The 18,211-nt window shown below is 34.8% G+C and overlaps 2 protein-coding genes across 3 annotated transcripts in view; one reads left to right on the forward strand and one right to left on the reverse strand.

Moving 5' to 3' along the window:
* Ano3 (anoctamin 3) overlaps positions 1-18,211 on the forward strand; it is a 317,815-nt gene that overhangs the window by 255,968 nt on the left and 43,636 nt on the right. The gene's annotated exons all lie outside the window — the stretch shown is intronic.
* Positions 1,088-13,776, reverse strand: Muc15 (mucin 15, cell surface associated). Its single transcript, XM_048359645.1, has 4 exons — positions 12,847-13,776; positions 5,780-6,501; positions 4,024-4,173; positions 1,088-1,451 (listed from the first exon to the last, which is right to left on the reverse strand). Exons 2-4 carry the CDS (start codon positions 6,471-6,473, stop codon positions 1,291-1,293), a joined length of 1,005 nt encoding a protein of 334 aa, XP_048215602.1. The 5' UTR covers positions 6,474-6,501; positions 12,847-13,776; the 3' UTR covers positions 1,088-1,290.

Below are 18,211 nucleotides of genomic sequence, written 5' to 3' on the forward strand. Positions count from 1 at the left end.
TCTTTCAATTCTTTCTAGCTCTTTTTAAGGATATTGTGTTTTTTCACACACAAACACACACACGTTTGTGTGTGTGTGTAAAGTCTCTAGGCTGGTACTTGCAGGTTTTTGCTCTCTTCATAAACTCAGTACATTGGGGAAATTTAACTCTTGACTTGATATTCTAATCTTTATGTTCTAGCCTTTTCTATACTAAGAATTAGATTGTTTTGTCAAAGACAGGTGATAATCTTAAACAAATTAAAAACATTAAAATTCAGATTAAGCTTCTGGTAATACCACTTGTAAAAGTGATGGCCAGAAACTTTTCGTTTGCTTAATAATTCTATTTCTCTTTTAAATCTTCAATTTCCTACTCTTAGAAATGTAGAATCTATTCCATGCATTAAGCAAGCAATACTGTCAATACATAATAAACTATTTTCATCTAACTTTTTAAAAATCATATAAATTATGTATATACCTATATTTATATTTATTATTTATGTTTCTTTCTTGTTGCATTTTTAAACATCATATTATACATGGAGAGGAGACAGAGAGAGGCAGAGACTGACATGGAGATGGAGAAAATACATTTTCGGATGAGTTGGAATTCTCCCATTCTCCGTTTCTGGAAAATAGTACTTAGCTTGCCAGTGTCACAGCCCCTACAGTGGCTTATTGTGTATAGCCGTTGTTACCTTGGCGACTCAATAGGCTTGCAATGTATGAGCTAACAACAACAAAAAAATGAATATAGTCGACGTCACTTATTCCTATTATCTTAATTAGTCAGCAACAGAAACCTAGGGCCCTATCATCTTTCTAGCTGTAATACTTTTTAACAATTTTTCCTCAAGAAAATGCTAATCTTGGTTGGTGGACATAGAACTACAGGCAAATCAATTGAAGAGTCAACACCATTGGATTTTGTTTTTTAAAAAAATGTGAAAATATAATTTGAGTCCCCAGTTGTTGAAATTTTTTATTCTAAAGTTATCAGGCCATGATAATCTATGATATCGTTTTAGTCTCTGCTGATTCCACAAAGATTTCCTACTAAAACAAAAATAAGCCAAGATACACATGATCCTTATGCCATAGGTGCTTTCGCTCAACCGGGAATTGTAAGAAGGGTAAATTTTTTGACAATCTATCTCCTCTATATTCCGAGACTTGTCTCATGCATTTGCAGCTCTCCTTGACTTTGTTCATGACAGTGGTTGTTCATAACCTCATGGAAGAAGAGTTTGTTCATTGCTAGGATGCAGATAAGCACTTGCCTCTGCAATACTTCTGCCCTTAGTGTCAGACTGAGGTACGGAGTGGTGGGATGTCATCCATAGGAATGCCGTCGTGCGCATGTTCTCGACTTTCTGGCACAGGTGCACCATTCACAGATGAGGTGTAGTAACTAGAATTTCCAAAGCTCACATCATAAGGTTCTGGCGAGTTGTCTAATCGAAGAACTAAGAAAATTAAATAAATAAACAGGGAGAGAGAGATATGAACATTTTTTGTGACAGTCTGAAAGACTTACGTTCAGGACTCTGATCATCATCAGATGATGGGAATTACTACAGATGATTGAGTAGGCATGTCTCTTACATGAGGTCTTCAGATGCCACATTTGCAATTTTAAATAAGTGGATTTCTCAGGCTACATTTATCTCGATTTATAAGAGAGTGTTGGGACATCTAAACTTTAGACCTCTAAACTTTCACTGCTGAACAGGGTCCTGTGGCTTGTGCTTTTAATAACTACTTGAAAGGTAGAGATTGTGAGGCTCGTGGTTTGAGGGCAATCCAGGGACCAAGTTCAGGATACCGCCTTACCACCAGACATAGTGGCACATGCCTGTCATCCCACTGACACCTACACAGGCAAATGTACATAGGGAGATTATGGTTCACAATGGCCTAAGTATAAATGTAAATCTATTGAAAAATAATCAATGCAAAAATGGCTACAGATGTGACTCAAGTGATAGAGAGCCTATATAGTACCCTAAATTCAAACCCAAGTACTTAGTCACCTACAGGATTACTTTGTTTATTTCACTGCTGACAGACTCAAAATAGCAGAACTAAGGAAGTAATCACACACTAAAAATACTCTAATGCCTTTTATGTGAAATATTAACATAAGTTTCATTTACTTTTAAATATTGTGATTGCCAAAGCCTTGTGAACATGTTCAGATATTTTCATTTCTAATATTAAAAAATGAGTTCTTAAAAAGTGAGGGCATTGCAAATACACTGCTATTATCTTCCAAATTTAATATTTTGAGAGTCAAGATATTTAAAATAGACAAAGAAGAAAACTATTCAATGGTTCTGTTTTCTTTGGGTGGTACAAGTTTTCATGAGATTTCATAAAATTTTCTAATTGATAGTGCAAATGTTAAGTTTGTTTTTTTGTTTGGTTGTTTTGTTTTGTCTTATTTTTTTGCCAGTCCTGAAGCTTGAACTCAGGGCCTCAGCTCTGTCTCTGAGCTTCTTTTGCTCAAAGTTAGCATTCTACTATTTGAGCCACAGTGCCAATTCTGGCTTTTCCTGTTTATGTGGTACTGAGGAATTGAACTCAGGACTTCATGTAAGCTAAGCAAGCACTCTACCACTAGGCCATATTCCCAGTCCTGCTTTATGTGTGTTTGTTTTTGTTTTTATTTTTATGAAGAGTTAAATATTTCCTTCAGACCTTGAATTCATTTTCAAAGAAAATATAAGCATGCATTAAGTATCTCAAATTACTGCAAGCAGTGACTAATGACTAATTACATTGGTAATCTAATTATTTTGTTTGGAATCATCATGCTTTTATCTGCAATTACTTAAATCATCTATTTACAAACTACATCCTTGGGAGAGATGTCTCAAAATATTCCTGAATATCTATGCATCCATCATACCTGCTTCCATGATATCAGATTGATATTTTTGGTTTTAGTGTTACATATATAAGAAAAGATTTGTAGTTTAAACAAGCATAAGTATAGAAACCACTGACATTAGAAATCCTATTATTTTACTTCGAAAAGTATCATACTTTTTGTATATGGATCATTAGAAACTCATAAGGAGAATTGTGTTGAATCATTTAGTTACTGGATTTGTTTCTAAATTTGAGTAAAATTCCAGGCATGAACTGAACTTATCAAAACTCAATGAGAACTCCATCATTAGTGGCAGTTAATATTTGTTATGGTGGGAAAATTCCTTGTGCAAATAAATAGACAGTACCCTACAGTATGAAAAGACAGGTGAGACAAGCGTCAGCAGCAATTTTATCTCTATTCTTTTTGAATGTTGTTACAGATCAGACTCTTATTTTTAGACTGTATGTCTCTACTTTGTATACTTCATACCTGGCCTTTCTCATTGCATGAGTGTAAAGTTCCTTAGTTAAGGTGTATTGTCACTTTATGTGTGTACATGTGCTTATTTTAGCTATTCTATTTTAGAGCGTCATTAAAGTGGTTAAAATGGGATACTGTGTTATATATGCTGGAGATTTCCACATTAGAATAAAATAACTCTTCAGTTATCGCTACTCACAGATCTTGGGATAATAAATAATGGCTTTCTAACAGATTTTTAACAAAACTGGCTATTTTTCCTTAATTTTAAATCATTACATTCTAATGTACACATATGTTTGGATCTTGGAATTATTATTTAAAATCAGTTTTTTTAATTTATTTTATTTTTTTTCTCAAATTTTTATTATCAAACTGATGATACAAAGAACAAGATGGATCTGTGAAGGGGTGACACAGTCCAAAAAAGAAATTTACTCATTACCTATCTTAAATAACTGTAACCCTCTGTACATTATCTTTATAACAGCAATAAAAATAAAAAACTTTTAAAAGAAAAAATAGTTATTAGTAGCTTTTAAATTTTAGTCACAGATTGATCATTATTTTGGATTTTTTAATTTGAGAAATAAATGAGTCTTCAGTTGTTTTTATGCCATGTAACTCTCTTCTGGATGAAAACCAATGTGTTCAGGAGATGCTCTAAAAGTAGCTTTTACCTGGTTCATTTCTGTCCTCATAAAGTCGCTGGTGGGAAAAGGAGTCTGTTTTCTTTTTTCCATATAACAAATAGCCAATAAGAGTAAGCAACGAAACACAAAGAATAGCCCCTAAAATGGCTCCAAATACTATTCCCGTGTTTTTATTCTCTAGAAGACAAAAAATAAAAAATTCACAAGACATAGAAAATAAATAGTTATTCAAAAATGTCAAAGATGCACGTAGACATTATATATACTAAATAATGATTAATGTTAAATTAGATAAGGCTGTTGTATGCATGTCATACTGAGTACGATAGTATTTGTGAAAAATTAACAAAATGTACTCCTAATGATAACAGAGATTTTTTATTATGTGGTCAAATACTAAATAAGGTATTCAAATTTGATATGAAATTCTCTATAGAGTAGAAAGGAACTACTAATTAAGAGATTTATTAGTAGTAACATTTACAAAATGAAATGCCCATTAAGTTCTGATTTTATTGTTGAATGTTATTTTAAATCTTGATCTCTGATAAAAATTTTGTGGCAAAATGAATTTTGAATTTTTAAATAAATAATCCAAGGGTAAAACACTAATGATTATGTATGTAAACCAAAATAATTCTACAAAATCCCAAGTTCAAAGGTTCTATAGTAGAAAACCCACTATATCATCGCAACATGTTTAAAATGTGTCCTAATTAACATCTAAATTTAAGGAAGTTCAAATTTTATTATACAACAACCTTGATGGAATAATTTACTTGCAGATAAAATTATTTATAAATTGCTTAATATTCTTTTATTTTCTGAGCTCTAGGTATCTACCATATATTTACTATATATTTTTAAAAATTTATTTTCCTTTCTTTTTTCTTCCTTCCTTTCTTTCTAAGAAATTACATTGGAAGTTAGTTTCTGGGAAGAAAATGGTAGTTAAAAATAGAAAAATAATTTTAAACATTCAAAAACACTGGTAGACCTGAAAACTAAAAAGCATAGTAAATGAATTACTAGATATTAAATATTTAACATTTTCTGTTTTAAGGTTTTGTATAACCTCTAAATGAAACAAAAATATGCACATAATAATTTACCTTGAAATATAACTAATTCAATTTATATAATTTTATCAGCTATTAAAAAGAAATAAGGACAAAGAAGTTTGAGCTCTTAGGTTGGGTTTGAATCTTAAAGTTCTAGAAATAAAAGGATTAAACCTCTATGATTTACTTTATCAAAGTAATTATTTTGTAAGATATTTCTTTTGTTGAGCTTGTGTAAATAATTTTTGAAATATGTGTTTCATTATTGTTTTGCTTGCTTTGTGATGAACAGGTAATTTTATAATTTTTTCATTAATTTTTCAAAATTCATATTCATATATGTACAATTCAGTTATTTAGTAGTGTGCATGTGAAATTCTTAATGATCTTTGGATGATTCAGTGGAAATGGTTACCTAATATTTCAGAAATCTATTACTGTCTGTCTGTGTCTTTCTTTGACCTATCTAACCTCTCATTTGTACTAGAGCCTTCTCATGCTCTCGTAGGTAATGATTAGCAAATGCTCAGCTAATCCTGAAAAGTAATTTACTCTCTCCTGTTAATATAATTGTTCCCTCCCACAGTGCCCAAAAGTAAGAACTACTGGTACTACAGCATTCTCCTCTACTTTCCAAGCATGCTACATTCCTTTGGCTTAATCTATATGATTTGTTTGAAGACTCAACACCCCATAATTTCACATAATCCATTTATATTTACCTTTTGGGGAGTCTGATGTGTTTGGAAAGAGTTTTGAATTATTGGTGAATTTTAAGGTGGGTTGTAGGGTTGCATTTTCTTGATAGGGGGTAAAACCAGCGAAAGCATAACTGCTTGTGGTAAGCCATCTGGTTGGTTCTGTTGTCAATGGGGTCCCAGAACTGGGAGTTGGCGTTGGGGATAGAAAGCCAACAGTGGCAGAAATGTTATCAGTCTTCATGGTAGAATTGTTCAAAGACCAAGTGAAGTTTTCTGTTGACATGGCATCTGTGGAATTTATCTGGGCTGAGGCTGTCGAAAAATATTTTGTTGATATAGATGAATTCAAAGGCAACTTAGAAACAAAGCCATGAATCAAGGAAGGACTTGAAGAAAATGGAGGTGGGGACACTGGACCTACAGTGAAGTTGTCTGTTGAGTTCCTGGTAGCATTTGTTGTTTCACTGGCTGTGAATAGATCCGAAGGGAAGGCAGCACCTGCCTTAGCATTAAAAATATTTCTGTTTGCATTCTCTGAATTTACATTTACTTTTCTTTTCAAAGAATCATATTTCATTTCCATTGTTTCCAAAGTGTTTGCAATACTTCGAGTTGTATTTGTTCTTAGATTTTGATTCTCATGGCTCCCAATGGGTAGAGAAATAAACAAAGCAGAAACCAACACAATTTTTGCTAATATCAGTATGGTTGCCATCTTCAGTACTGGTTTTATTAAGAAAAATCTGGAAAGAAATAACAACAATTTATTTATTTATATTATTAATTGAAGTATTCAGTGTGTTTTATGGATCTACATTTTTCCCAAGACGATAAGTATCTAGAAACATAGGGTTAAGCTGATAATATATTCTTGTCTAACATATTGTTTTGGAGGATTATGTTTTGTGTTTTTATTAGGTATTATTGTTATTCGGTTCCATTTTCTCTATATTTCTTCTTTCCTTCTAGGGAAGTACGTGAAAAAAAAATCTGTCAGATACTTTATACAGCCAGATACTGTATGTCAAAGCTCATTTAGCTTCAGATAAGTTATTATGTACATAAAACACATGCATGAAAATACACACAAATATACACAAAGATGTTCACAAATACTTCTAAGTATTTTTAATATTTTAAGTATAGGGCTTGTAGAGATAGCACATTTTCTTCTATCAAAAACATGTTTTAAAAGATACAAACTTTAGTATTGATTATGAAAATTACTTATTGATTATATATTAAAGATCATATACCAGTAAATGAGTCATTCAGCAACTCACTGGAGTGCATTTTACTGCTATCTACTTTGAGTGATTTGAATTTGAAACCAGCATCCTAAATTTTTAATTTTCATGAGGCTTTTGTTCCTTTTTTTTTTTGGCCAGTCCTGGGCCTTGGACTCAGGGCCTGAGCACTGTTCCTGGCTTCTTCCCGCTCAAGGCTAGCACTCTGCCACTTGAGCCACAGCGCCACTTCTGGCCGTTTTCTGTATATGTGGTGCTGGGGAATCGAACCTAGGGCCTCGTGTATCCGAGGCAGGCACTCTTGCCACTAGGCTATATCCCCAGCCCACTTTTGTTCCTTTTTAACCACAAGTTAGAAGAATTAAGATGTTCTTTAGATTTTAAAATACACTTTCTTCTTCAACTCATATATCAAACCTGAAGACAGTGCTTCAGGATGTACATGACAATTTCCATCTCACTCAATAATGGCAGAATTGCCTGTGAAATATGGTTCCAAGCTTCAGTCTATGCAAAAGAATTTTAGAATTAAGTATATATTGAAATTCTGCCTCCAGTCACAAGTAGCCTTGAAAAATTAACATGATAATAATTACCTATTGCCTTACCATCATTAAAATTAACAAAGTGACTGAACAGAATTGTGCTAAAGAGTGCATATAATGATGTAAGATGGAGCACTCTCTGAGTAACATCTGGCCAAAAGTAAACACATAAAATACCTTAACATCCATGTGTTAGTATTCACATACAATAATATCTGTGTAGTGTACAACAACCTTTTGAAACAGGGAATGCATCTGTGTTCTAAGTGTTCTATAGATGAAGAATCTGAGGCTTCATGTTGCTGCTGATGGAAACTAGGGAGGGAAAAGATAATAGGATACACGTCAAGTCCACTGACACCAGCCTCCTTAGATGCTGAAATTTAAAGCATTCCTTCCTGAGAAATGTTGATTTTAAAACACTTGTTAGAGGCTGTGTGTGGTTGCTTCATGGCTATAACGCCAGTTTCTCCAATTGAGAAGTAGGGGTAAGTAGGAGGGAGAGTTAGAAGCCAGCCTGATACAATATGAGCCTGGGACACAAATAGAATTCTCAACCCACACATACCTTTTACTTAGTAATACCTCTGATAATGTTGCAACATAAATCTACCTAGAATATATAATAATACAACATCACCGAAAGCTGATAGAAAGTACTTCATTTAAAAAATATTTTATCATTATACTGTAACATTTAAAAAGTTTATATTGTAAAGGTGATGTACAGAGGGGCTACAGTTAGATAAATGAGGTCCTTTTGAATTCCAAGACTTTTATTGATTCATAATATCTTCCACTCCTTCGCAAATCACTTAAGGAAAGTCTGCTTTAATTTTAAAAAGAAAAGAAAAAGAAAAGCAAGTCAGCTGCCAGTGCCTGATCTGTGTTATTCTAGATAATCAGCAGGCTGAGATTTTCAGGACTGAAGATCACAGCCAACGTGGCATAATTATTATTTGGGGTATTCCATCTTCAAAATAATTAGCAAAAGTAGGCCTAGTGGTGTGACCCAAACGGTAGCACACAAGCCAAAAATCTGAGCAAATGTAAAGCCCTGAGTTCAAACTGTAGTACTTACAACAACAACAAGAACAGCAAAATGCTTTCTCTATGGGAGTGGTCATGGCCATATGATTTTACCTATATAAAGTCATATGTTAAGTTCAAAATCAAGCAAAATATACCTGTTATGTTAGAAGTCTAGAGTAACCACTGTTGTGGGAAGTTGTGGGTGCTATTGCCGGGTTAGGCAAGGAAATGGCTTCCTGTTTTCCTGGTGAAACTCTGTGTTGGCAAGAGATTTCACAGACATTGGCATTTGTAGCAATCCTGTGACCTTATATTTTATTCAATTTTCTGCAATCACCAATTACATTGAATGAAGTGCTAAAAACTTCTAGTATAATCAGAAAATAATGTTAACTCACCATGTGTGTTTGACAACAGAGGACATAGATCCTTCCCATTTGGTTCTTACCAAAATAATCAAACAACAAGGAAGGTTCATATTTCTACTCACAAATGAATGAATTGGCATCATGAGTGTTTAAATAACATGTCCAAGCACTCACAGTTACTGATGGAGATACAGGGTTAGGATTCATGCCCTGGCAGAACTGAGCTTGAGTTCATTTTTGCAGTTGTCCCTTATAACTGGCTCCAGAAGACTCACATCTGCATACAAACAAGTCCTTTTTATGAACTGGTTGCATTTTTGCTTGCTGTATATTCCTATCCTTTTTGAATACTTCAACTCTTCTCTAGATTACATATAATACAATGTAAATACTACATAAGAAGCTGTGATACTTTATTATTTAATGAATAATATCAAGAACAAGGTTTGTTTTTTGTTTAGTAAAGATACACTCTCCCGGCCCCCTGCCCCCCATTCCTGAATCCACTGTTCGTTGACCCGAATGGTGTGGTCAACCCATCTTTGTAAGAGAACTTACAAAAGACTGTGAACTTTGGAATTTAGTTGTCTTTGGAAGTTACTACTATCATATATTTATCTCAGTCTCTTGAAATATTTGCCTTAACCAGAGTAGCTTTAAAACCCCTTTTCTTCAAAATACTGAAGGTATAGATTTTTCAGTCTTAAGTATTTCACAAACACAATAAGTACATTTAATCTGAACTTAATAAACTCCAACTGTCTATATGTTTTATTTTAACCAGAACTTTACAAGTTAGATTTACAGATTCCCATCAACAAAACATGAGTCATTACTCCCCAGAGGTACAATTGACCAGCATACCATTAAGTGATAGGTCTCCTAGTACACTGAAAAATAGGGTTCTGCCTATTTTAAGGATAGATACGTGTACTTTTGCAGAAAGTACTTTCTCTTCTGAACCTTGCAAATATGATAGTCTTTTATTATCTTTTGCCAGTGATTTGCTTAGTGAATTGTACTTGGTCATTCTTTTCTACATTACTATAGAGTTTAATGTGCATTCTCTCTCTCTCTCTGTCTCTCTCTGTCTCTCTCTCTCTCTCTTTCTCTCCCTAGAGTGATCTTGTTTTCCCCTGCTTAAAAAAATAGTAGTCACCAGAATGTGGAAAGGAGGCCCTTAACAGTTTTAGCTTTCTTCTACTGTTACATGAGGAACATAACATTCATTGAGTGTTCACTCTCTTCCCATAAAGAGAATCCACATACACCAAGCCAACAAAGTGAGTTTTGTTGTTCCAGTTTGACCTCATCTGTAACACGAGGGGCCACTGAGGGGCCCTTTAATTTTTTCACCTAATTTTGATTGTAACTTGAAAGCCTAAAACATTAATATCCCAAAGGAGAGAAACATTTTTTACTGCCTATAATTTATAGCCTGGGAAAAGAAAGAAAGAAAGTGATGAGCAGAAATGGGCAGTGTATTTGAAGCCTATTTCTATTATTTCAAAAATTAATATAGGAATGGGGGTACTTTAGTTGCAACTGACAGATTCACGTCATTTTAATGTCACAGCAGAAGACAACTACTGTTTCTGTTCCCTTGCACCTGTGACTCAGGCACCTTTCATCGTAAAGAAGGGGGACACAGCCAGGGATGGAAGCCCCCATCATTGAGAGCCTGGAACATGAAGATCTCCCAGCACTGTTAGGATGTTTCTCACTGATTCATGTCATACAGGACAAGTCAGACATGACTGTGTTTCATTAGCTATCCATGGGCCATCTTCTCTGCATTAATACTTTTGTATGAACTTTGGATTATGTTATAAATATCCAAGTGGCATTTGACTGGAAGTAGCACCCCCTCCACGCATGATTACTATTCAGAAATCCAGCCCTAAAATTTTGCAGAAGATAAAATGATTTAGGTTGATTTAGTCTGATCCATCCTGAGATGAACAAAATCTATTATAGGCAGCAACAGCTGACTAAGGTGATACAGAATTTACAAAAGACAGTAAATGAAATCTCTCTTTTTTCACCTCTGTAATTTCCTTTCAGACTCTCCACATCTCAAGAATTCAAATGTTTGAATGAATATATATGTATGTACACCCATATGTGTATGTATATATATGTACATGTACATGTGTATATATACATGTATATGTATATATATACATATGTATACATATACATAGGGAGAGACAAACAGACAAAGAGGGAGAGAGAATAGCATGCATAAATGTACCCAAGTTCATCCATCAGCCTGTGAGGTCAGATTAAGGTAGAATGAAAATTAAAATCTTACACAAAGAGAGAAAACTAGGAGAATCAAATAGCTTCATTTTTCCTCCTCTTCCTTGCCCCTACTTTCACCTGGGTGGTAGCAATTTGAATGGACACAACCTCCAAAGGAATTCAGGAAGTTTAACTTATAGACAGAGCTAAGGTCATCATAATTTTGAAAACTTTTAAGGGCAGAATCATCAACACACACACATACACACTCACATACACATACACATATATATTTTTTTTGAGAATAGTTTGGGTCAAGTAAATGCAAGTTTAGAAATTGAGTCATTCAAAACTCAATCCAAATAAGAAATTTTAAATTAAACAGCACTTCAAGTATGCTGAAGGGATAATACAATAACATATTTTGGTATTGAAGTATCTAGTAAAAGCAGATAGCCCTATTTTTCCTTGATTATTTCTTGCTACTAATATTTGGCTACAAAATAAGAAAGATTAGTGTACTTCTACTTACAGGAAACTCAATTTGCCATGTATCTAATTAATATTTGAGGCCAAATTTAAGCACTTGAATACTCTTTTGGGTGTGGGTTTTGAACTTGGGAATCATTTTGTTTTCTCTAAATAAAAGAGTTACAATTAATGAGGATGTAAGAAATTATACTTCTAAAACTTTGGCTTTTGGAAGGATGACAATATGGAAAGCTTAATTCTACTTGAAAAACCTATGCATATCATCTCAGTTGTATTTGATTAAGACAAAAATGAAGAGAAAATAGAGAAAAAGGGAGTATGGCTTTTTGCCTTGGACAAATTTTAAAAGTCCATAAGTATTGTTCGAATTAAATCCACAGAAAAATAAAGGGAATGTCATGACTATTGCTAATTTAGGAGTTCTCAGTCATAAACTTCAATACTTAAAATGTTAAGTGTATTACTTTCAAGCTTAGAAAACATGTGCCTCCAAAGAAATTTTCTGGATCCAAATTCCCAGGCATGGGATTTCCAGACTTCTAACACATCCCACTGTCCACAGGAACAAGTTTTATGGATCAAATAGAAAGTAGGTCAACCGGAAATCTTCATGCTTTTAAAAACAGCAGTTTTACATGGTCACAAAAGAAAACACCTTCAAGAAACCCATCTGTAGAGGACACGTTTATTCAACAGGATATCATCTGTCATATAACTGATTGAAGAATATCTTTGGACAAAAAAATTTACAGAAGTTTGTGATTAACTGTATGTGCCTATTATTTTTTAAAAAATTATATTCTAATCCTTTAAGCCAAATGCATAATGTAAGCTTTAAGTGTTCAATTTATATTCCTGTCAGAGTTTCTACTTTGAACATTTTGATATCCTGACATAGGACCAGAGGAGGAAATTCTACACTGCAGTCACATACATTTTAAATAAGGTTTCCATTTAACTCTTTCACTGTTTCATCCTTTAGAAAGTGCAAATGGGTCATTTCTTTAGCATGATTACTTAATGAAACAATGACCTGTTTTTACCAGGGTCTTTGTAGCTACTTGCCTGACCAGTGTACTGTGAAAGTTTCAAACCACTTTGATTTCTTTAAATAAATGAGAGCAAGACAGCCCTAAGTAACCCAGCGAACATACACTTACCTTCCGGACTAGGAGGAGTTTACCAGGGGAACCGAAATACCACAGTTGTCCTGCTTGGAGTGAGGCTGCTGTACAGGAGCAGAGCAGATGAGTGAAGTGTGACAGTTTCATTAAGCAGAAGGGTGCAAGAGAAGCACAAAATTAGGTGGGGCAGGCTGGCTGGCTGGTTGTTTGTGTAATCCAGCACCAAAGAACCTGACTGACCTGCTCTTCAGCTCTAAGCCAGTTGCATATCACCTCATTCAGACCTTTAACAACAGAGGGGAAAAAAAAGGGTCCAACCCTCTAGTTTTCATAGGTCTCTTGATTTAGCTTTGGGACAGACTGCTTCGTGAAAGTGAAGGCAAAACTAGGAATCCATTTTCCCTTCATGGAGTGAAAGAACATCAATTTGGGTAATGTCCACTGGTGGATCAAGTTTGTGACACTTGGTAGGTACACCTTGCTTCCCTTACAGGTGAGGAAACCCAAGTGAATCATTTCTACCTGTTTCTCCAAGCTGGCTCCGTTGTTGCTCTAAGTCATAAGCAAATCTCCTTCTCTCATAGACGATTGCTCTTTCTTGTATGTAGAAAACTGAAATGGAAAATAAATAAATACATACATACATGATAGTCCATAGTGTGGGACTGTGGGACTTGCCTGCAGTGCACTGAACTCGGTTCTATAGAAAGTCACACTGAACACAAAGTGAAGGACTGAGTATTAGAATCCGTGAGAAAGCTGTGGAGGGTTATTCGAGAAGCCACCACCCTGACAGAAGTGGGCTTTCTTTCTGACTTTCAGGAGTTTGGGAACTCACTGAGGCCTGTCTGAGAATGGCCATGTCTCCCTGATTCTATGATTCTAGGAGCCTTCTCCCTTAAATAGTTTCTATTCCATGCTCTCTTTGCTTTTACTCTCTCTTAAGAGGCTGGAGAGTTTCAGAAGTGCCTGTGTAATTAATGCTTGATTAAATACTGGAGTTGAATAACAAGCTGGCATGCCTCCTTTGCTTCCTTTCACATCTTATGAAAGGTACAAGAGTGATATCCTACACACTGATATTTGGGGACTGGCGCCAGGATCCTCTCAGTTTAGTAGTCGTGGGGTTTATTCTTGGTTTCTGTTGTACAAGGAGATACATTTCCAGCTACTGGGAGAAAATGAAACTTTAGCTAAAATGCAGGAGCTAATGGGTTTTCCCTTGGATGCAAAGAATCGGACTAATTGGATCCCTGGGGGACCGGGTAACATGAGGTGGGGGAGGTAATTCTATAGTTTAAAATGTTCAGAAGTTCAAAGGCTGCTTTAGGGTTTCATTAGAAATTAAATCAACACTTTAAAAAATATTCACTCAAAATATATTCAAGCTGTACCTTCACCAGTATGAAGAAAAACAACTTAAATTTAATTAAACAAATGATAGCTGAGTGATGACTTAATAGAATTCAATTGCTTGTTTTCAGATTAACTAGTTGCTAGGAAAATAATCCTCTGTGTGTGTGTGTGTGTGTGTGTGTGTGTGTGTGTGTGTGTGTTTACTGTATCTATAGTGAGAACTGAATATGAATTCATCAGGTGTACAATATCCCTAGGCATTTTCCTACATAGGAAAAGAATTATTCCTTTCAGATTTGGCAATAATAATTATTGCCTTATGAAGCAGAAAAATTACCATGAACTTCTGCTACAACTGTTTTCAGTATGTAAGTGCCACCGTTAAGCTTTCAATGATCTTTTTTCTGAAGATCTCCGTTCAGGACTCAAAATAGTTTTCATTATTGCAATCCAACAATGACAATCAAATGATTAGAATGAACCTTACAAAATATCCTATTTGCTCTCCTCAATTGTGAGCACCTCTCGAAACAAGTTTCAAGATGAAATCGTCCATAAATGCAGTGCCTCCCTTGCTACAAAGCTTAGTTATCAGAAACCATTGTAAGTCACCTGAGCTGAAGCTATAAAAGGAAAGTTTTGACAAAGAAGCATTACTCTGATACAGTTCTAAGTATATACCATACTCTACATAAGACCAATCATATTTTAGAGCATATCTGTCCAGCAAAACTAAACAGAAAAAAAAAAGAAATCAAGAGGGGTGGCATTTAATCAGAGAAGTTGGCTAAGATGCAGTTTTCAATGCTCATGTGACCTTTTGTACTCACCTGCTGTAGTGCCCTTCATCTGTAACTGAAAAGTGCTTCATACTCATAAATTAAGACTTAAAATTCACAATGGGAGAAAGAAATGCTTCTTCTATGTCTGAAATAGTAGAATCATTCACAAGTACAATTCCAAAACATGAAGAGAAATTACCGTCGCTGGTGAATCTGAAAATGTTACCTTGTAGCTTGGGATCACAAGCAAAATAAAGTCAAAAGAATGTTCTATATCCAATATGGTACCTCTCTGATGAATCTTACAGCATCAACAGTTCATTTACATGAGTATTTATTTACTTAGATATTAACCATATTTAGATTTGAACTCAGAACTTTGCAGCCGCCTCTGCACTTCTTTGCACTGATTACTTTCATGTTTATACCAGGGAATAGATTTTGTCCAGGCTCAGACTTGGACTATATTACCTTTACTTATACTTCCTGCAGTAAAAAAGGTGACATCCAAGCACCAACATGCCCAACTTCTTCTACTGAGAAGGAGTGTTGAGAACTTTTTGCTTGGATTTGCTTTAATCTACCATCCTTGCTATCTCAGCTTCCTGAGTTAATGCTACTTCAGAATTTTATTCTGATATTTACATATCTACATGTCAACATACAATGTACTTGCATCATGTTTACCTTCTCAATCATCCTCACTTTTTCTATCCCCCTTCTTGTCCATTCTTCTGACAAACCAAAATAGCTTCCCTTTTATATTCATGTCTGTTTGGAGGTTTTGTTTTGCAGTTTTTTTAATCTAGATTTTTGCATATGAGAAAAAATAGGCAATATCTGCCTTCCTGAGTCTTCCCTTATCTGCATCAAAATGATAATCTCCCATTCATTCACTTAGTTGCAAGTGACATCAATTCTTTATGGATGAATAATACAACATTATGTTCATCTTTTCTTTATCCTCTCATGGGTAGTTGGCACTTCAGCTGATCTCATAACCTGGCTATTATGAATAGTGCTATTATAAACAAAACATGATTGTACAGGTGTCTGTATTATATCCTGATTTACATTCCTTTGGGTCTGTTCCTAGGAATAATAGAGCTGGATAATATGGTAGTTCTGTTTTTAGTTTCTTAGGGAATCTCTGTACTGATTTCCTTAGTGACCACACTTAATGTGTTTGTCTGCCATTACTAAATAGGGCTTTCTTCACCTACTCTATCCCCTCCAACCTCACTATCATTTATTTATTTATTTCCTTGGAAAGGATCACTGTGACTGAAGGAATATGTAATATCTGTGTCATTTTGATTTGCATTTCCTTCATGACTAAGGATATTGAATATTTCTTCAAGTGCATATTAGCCATTTGTGCTTTTTTTTTTTTTTTTTTTTTGCCAGTCCTGGGGCTTGGACTCAGGGCCTGAGCACTGTCCCTGGCTTCTTCTTGCTCAAGGCTAGCACTCTGCCACTTGAGCCACAGCGCCACTTCTGGCCATTTTCTGTATATGTGGTGCTGGGGAGTCGAACCTAGGGCCTCTTGTATACGAGGCAAGCACTCTAGCCACTAGGCCATATCCCCAGCCCCCATTTGTGCTTTTATTAGAAGTAATTCATTTGCTCAGTTATTAACTGGATTTTACTTCTTTAGCTGTTAATTTTTGTAAGCTTTTCATATATGCTGTATATAAATCCTTTGTCTGATGATCAGCTCACAAGGAAGTGACAGCACTGCATGTTAAAAGAGACAAGAGAAAGTCAGATAATATGGCAGTGTCCACACAAGTTAACAACTGTTCACTTAAAATGAGAGTAGACTTCAGCTCTGTGATTTCTCTTCAGCTGTATTAATATACATGAGTACAGTTAGACCAAAAACAGAATGATGGATTTAACTATGCTGTTTTAAATTGTAGACTATGAGAGAATGACTAGAGAGTTGAGGGTGTGTGAAAAAGAATAGGTGTAAGTGTTGACAAGGAGGATAGACAAAGAAGAGAGTGGGGGAAAAGAAAAGGACAGTAAACATATGAATGAATCAAATGCTTTAACATCTGCATGAAGAGATTGTCAGAGTTTATGAACAGTGAACTAGAAGGATAAATGTGATGACTAGATACTATGAAGAAGTTGATATCACTGATTAAAAATATGCAGTGAGAAGATAGGAGTAGGGTACAGTAGGTGGAAATAACTTTGAAGATAGAGATCAAAGAACTAAGAAACAAAAGTTCTTGACATATCGCCTCTTTATATTATTATAATTTCCAAGAGCTACTTTGGAAATGAGATTTATACAAAGTCAAGTTGCAAAAAGTCAGAGAGAGAGAGAGAGAGAGATAGGCTGAGAGACAGAAACAACAGACAGATGCAAAGTAAAGAAACAGAGACAATAGAGTAAATAATGGCTTAAGAGAGAGTGGGTAACAAGTATGACAAAAAAATGTACTATCTTATGTATGTAAGTGTAACCCCGCTGTACAGCACCTTGATAATAAAATTAAATTCAAAAAAGAATTAGAAAAGAGTAGGTAATTGTCACAAATCGAATCCTCATTCTTACTGTCCTATAATTATGAGATCAGATTTTTAAGGATTGAAGGATGACCTAGAAATGTTGGGCTACCTGAGATAATAGATCGGAACAAGATTAAAAGGTACAATGTTTGTCCTAATGAGCCCAACTATGCGAGGATGGAAGAAGGAAAGGACATCTTTATATATAAGATATGGGGATGGGAGTCTATTCCTGAAATGGAAAACTCTAGTTTTTCTCTGGACACCTACGGATTTGTTGCTAACATTTAAGCACCTCTTTAACCTACAAGGGCAAAGTGCTGGAAAGCGATATTGATAACTTTAATAAACACATGCTATTCTATTGTGTGTAGTCACAATAGCTGATTGAGTCTTCTTGCAATATACTTTCACACAGGTTTCCATTCTGTGTGTTAGTATTCTATCATTATAGACAGTAATCTCTTTGGGTCACTCCTGTCTAACTTATCAATCACCTGTTATTACCTGGACTTAATTAAGAGAAGTCACAACAAAGCATAAATCCCATAGGCTGATAATATTTAACTGATTTTACACCATCAGGACCAGATTCTAATGCTGTGTAAATGTTTTCTTAAAAAATTAAGGTACAAAATTAAGAAAACATGGTCTAACATTATTTGCTAGTAAAAAATTATGCTAGCTTAATAGTAACTCCAGCAACAATAGCACACTGTTGATTTGATGACAGTTCTTTT

This window comes from Perognathus longimembris, chromosome 13, assembly GCF_023159225.1.
Source record: "Perognathus longimembris pacificus isolate PPM17 chromosome 13, ASM2315922v1, whole genome shotgun sequence".
NCBI lineage: Eukaryota > Metazoa > Chordata > Mammalia > Rodentia > Heteromyidae > Perognathus > Perognathus longimembris.

Coding starts and splice junctions, on each gene's coding strand:
- Muc15 (XM_048359645.1), bottom strand. CDS start 6,473: ATGGCAACCATACTGATATTAGCAAAAATTGTGTTGGTTTCTGCTTTG. Junction 4,174..5,779: donor CACATCAGACTCCCCAAAAG/GTAAATATAAAT, acceptor TTTGTCTTCTAG/AGAATAAAAACACGGGAATA. Junction 1,452..4,023: donor TGAGGACAGAAATGAACCAG/GTAAAAGCTACT, acceptor TAATTTTCTTAG/TTCTTCGATTAGACAACTCG.